This window comes from Malus sylvestris, chromosome 7 (assembly GCF_916048215.2).
Source record: "Malus sylvestris chromosome 7, drMalSylv7.2, whole genome shotgun sequence".
NCBI lineage: Eukaryota > Viridiplantae > Streptophyta > Magnoliopsida > Rosales > Rosaceae > Malus > Malus sylvestris.
In genome coordinates, this window is record NC_062266.1 from 12615502 (window position 1) to 12618426 (window position 2925).

General features: G+C 45.3%; 1 protein-coding gene across 1 annotated transcript; it reads left to right on the top strand.

Moving 5' to 3' along the window:
* Positions 1-650: 650 nt before the first annotated feature.
* Positions 651-1969, top strand: LOC126627698 (GATA transcription factor 4-like). Its single transcript, XM_050297210.1, has 2 exons — positions 651-1184; positions 1279-1969. The coding sequence occupies exons 1-2, from the start codon at positions 981-983 to the stop codon at positions 1813-1815; spliced, it is 741 nt and encodes a 246-aa protein (XP_050153167.1). The 5' UTR covers positions 651-980; the 3' UTR covers positions 1816-1969.
* Positions 1970-2925: the final 956 nt, after the last annotated feature.

A 2925-nucleotide genomic window follows, 5' to 3' on the forward strand; every position in this document is an offset into this window, starting at 1 on the left:
TTATCCAAACTGAAGATGTGTTGGCGGAAAAAGAATAAAAATCTCAAAGTTATTGAGTAAGTTTGCACAGGGTAATTTGTCTATTGAACTGGAGGGCCTTGAATGATGCACTCCTCCCTTTATTTATAGTAACAAACTTGCTTCTGATCAAATCAAAACTATATTTGGATTAGGACTTCTTACCCCGATCCAATCTTATCTCGGCCAGTCCTACTCCTATTAGGACTTTGAACTCCACCACTTATCAAGCCGCATTCATTCCCAAGTTTCAGCATCCTCATCCTGTCGACACTCCTTCTTGTATCAGGATTCAACTAACCCATTCGTCCGTCTCGCAATGGGACTCATCCACTTCCTCTTTATCTGGAGTATTCCACTTCCTAACAGGACTCGTGCGGCCTTGGCTATGCAGCCCATGAACCGAATGACCCCTAGCAACCCCTGAGCAAGGCTTCCGGGCCGAGAACAATTCTAAGCTCAGTCCAAACCAGTATCTTAGGCCCAAACAAATTTCTAATTTAACATCCAATTTAACAAATTCAAAAAAAAAAAATTACTTGTTAATTTATTTATCCATACTGGGGGTTTTGGAGGGTTGTAGAAGCGTACTGGCGTACTGTGCAGCACTAATGTGCTCTGTCTGCCCCTCTACCTCTCTGCACAGAAAAAAAAGCCAGAGCCCCAATTAAAAACACTCGCCACTCTCTCTCCTCACGTTCCACTGCTCCCTCCTCCATCAATATATCAACCCCCACCCTCCTCCCTCTTTCTCTCTCTCTCTCTCTCTACAGAAAGAGAGCTGAGCCTGAGAGAGCCAGAGAGAAGCAACTCACACACAAACCCCATTTCTCTTAACTCACTCACTTTCCTCGGTCTCACTGAGTCACTGCCCTATCACTCGCTCTCTCTCTCTCTCTCTCTCTCTCTCTCTCTCTCTCTCTGTTGAACTGCAAAGCGAAATACCAAATAAAAGAATAAAAATGGAAGACTTCTTCCCCGTCGAAGACCTTCTGGATTTGTCAAACGACGCCCTTTTCTCCCCCTCCGCTGCTTCTTCCACCGATTCCATGGACCTCCACCACCATCCGCCGCCATCTGACCACCTCCACGGCACCACCACCACCACCTCCCCTTTCGCCCCCGCCACCACCTACACCGACTTCACCAACAACCTCTGTGTCCCTGTAATTCCCACATTACCCTTTCTCCATTCAATTTCCCCATTTTCATATTTTTATAACGTTTTCTAATTCTGGTTTTGTTTCTGGGTTGCTGTAGAGTGATGACGTGGCGGAACTGGAGTGGCTATCGCGCTTCGTCGACGACTCCTTTACCGACTTCCCCACCACCGACCTAACCGGTTCCGCATCCTTCCAAAACGAAGCGTCCTTCATGTTTCCCAGTCGGGTCCGCACCAAACGCTCCAAATGGGCCGGCCCGGCCGACCCCCAAAACTCCCCCGCGAGGCCCAACAGGCCTAAGAGAGAGCCGTCGGAAGCGTCCCCTTCACCGCTCAGGTGCACGCACTGCGCCTCGGAGAAGACGCCGCAGTGGCGGGCAGGACCGATGGGCCCCAAGACTCTCTGCAACGCGTGCGGGGTCCGGTACAAGTCGGGTCGGCTCGTGCCCGAGTACCGGCCGGCGGCGAGTCCGACCTTTGTGCTGACTCAGCACTCGAACTCGCACCGGAAGGTTCTGGAGCTCCGTCGCCAGAAGGAGGCTTCTCAGCAGCAGGCACCGCAAGAGCAACCACAGCAACACCGTCCGCATCAGCAGCAATTCTATCTTCACCGCGACGAGTTTCGAGTTTGCTGACGTGTGGAACACGTGGCGGTCTCTCAGTTGATGGGCCGTGTGGAAATTTGACCATAAACAATGGGAATTTTTTGTTTTTGAGGCAAAGAAAAAAGTTGAAATTAATTTCCATTACTATTTTGGATATTTAATTAATTAAAAGAAAATGTATTAATTGTTGTGAGGGGGATTATTGATTAATAAATGAATTTGTGGTGGGCCGGTGGGTGATTTTAATTAGGATCACCAACCAATGCTCTCACTCTAAATAAAGCATGGCGGGCATAATGGGGAGGGAACGGCACGTGATCAAGTGGCAGATGATTTTTTTTATTTTTTTTATTTTTGTTAAACGATAAATTTGTTAAATTAAATGTCAGATTAAGAAATTGACGGGATTCAAACTTACGCTGTGGTGTAACGGCTGGTTTAATATTTTTTTGTCACACAATTACAATAGAGCAATTACTTTTCCCTTGATAAAAAAGGGTTGGGTAAATTGGGTAAAAAGAAGGGATGTGATATCCACACATTCCTTTTTACTTCTCTCGCATGCTTTATAATTTTCGGCCGTTGGATCGGATGAATTGAAGAAGATTAAAGAATTGAAATTAATAAAGGGTGTGAGAGAAGTAAAAATGGGTGTGTAGATAGTACATCCCAAAAAGAATTGTGCTAGCAATGGTCACTCATAGGCTTTGTAAAATTGTAATGATTGTCAATTTGTTAAAGCGTTATAAGGTTTCGCTGTCAGTTATTGATGTATTGTGTGACTTAGTTGTGGAGCCTTCTGCTCCAAGAAATTAATGTCATGACATAAATTGTGACTCGCTAGATGCATTAGAGAATCCTCTTGCCCTTGTGAGATGAAAGGAAGCTTTGGATGGGTAATGGATCATCAAGGCACAAATTAGGGCTTCTGAGGCCCAACATGTGAAAACAGGGGAAGAAAGAAAAAAGATAAATGAGATGGTGTTAAAATGAATAGGTGTTAAGTTATAGCTAGTGGAACTCCTGGTCAGCTAGGTCAGCTAATGCACTAGGAACGTGGAAAAATTTCTCATGCATAAGGCATTTCAAAGTGAGTTGGATTTTTTTGTGCTTGTATAATAGAGGTATTCGTTGATCTAC

What these genes read in the sequence shown, in the direction of transcription:
- LOC126627698 (XM_050297210.1), top strand. Translation starts at nt 981, where the DNA reads ATGGAAGACTTCTTCCCCGTCGAAGACCTTCTGGATTTGTCAAACGAC. An exon ending in CCAACAACCTCTGTGTCCCT is followed by an intron (nt 1,185 to 1,278) that starts GTAATTCCCACA and finishes GGGTTGCTGTAG; the next exon opens with AGTGATGACGTGGCGGAACT.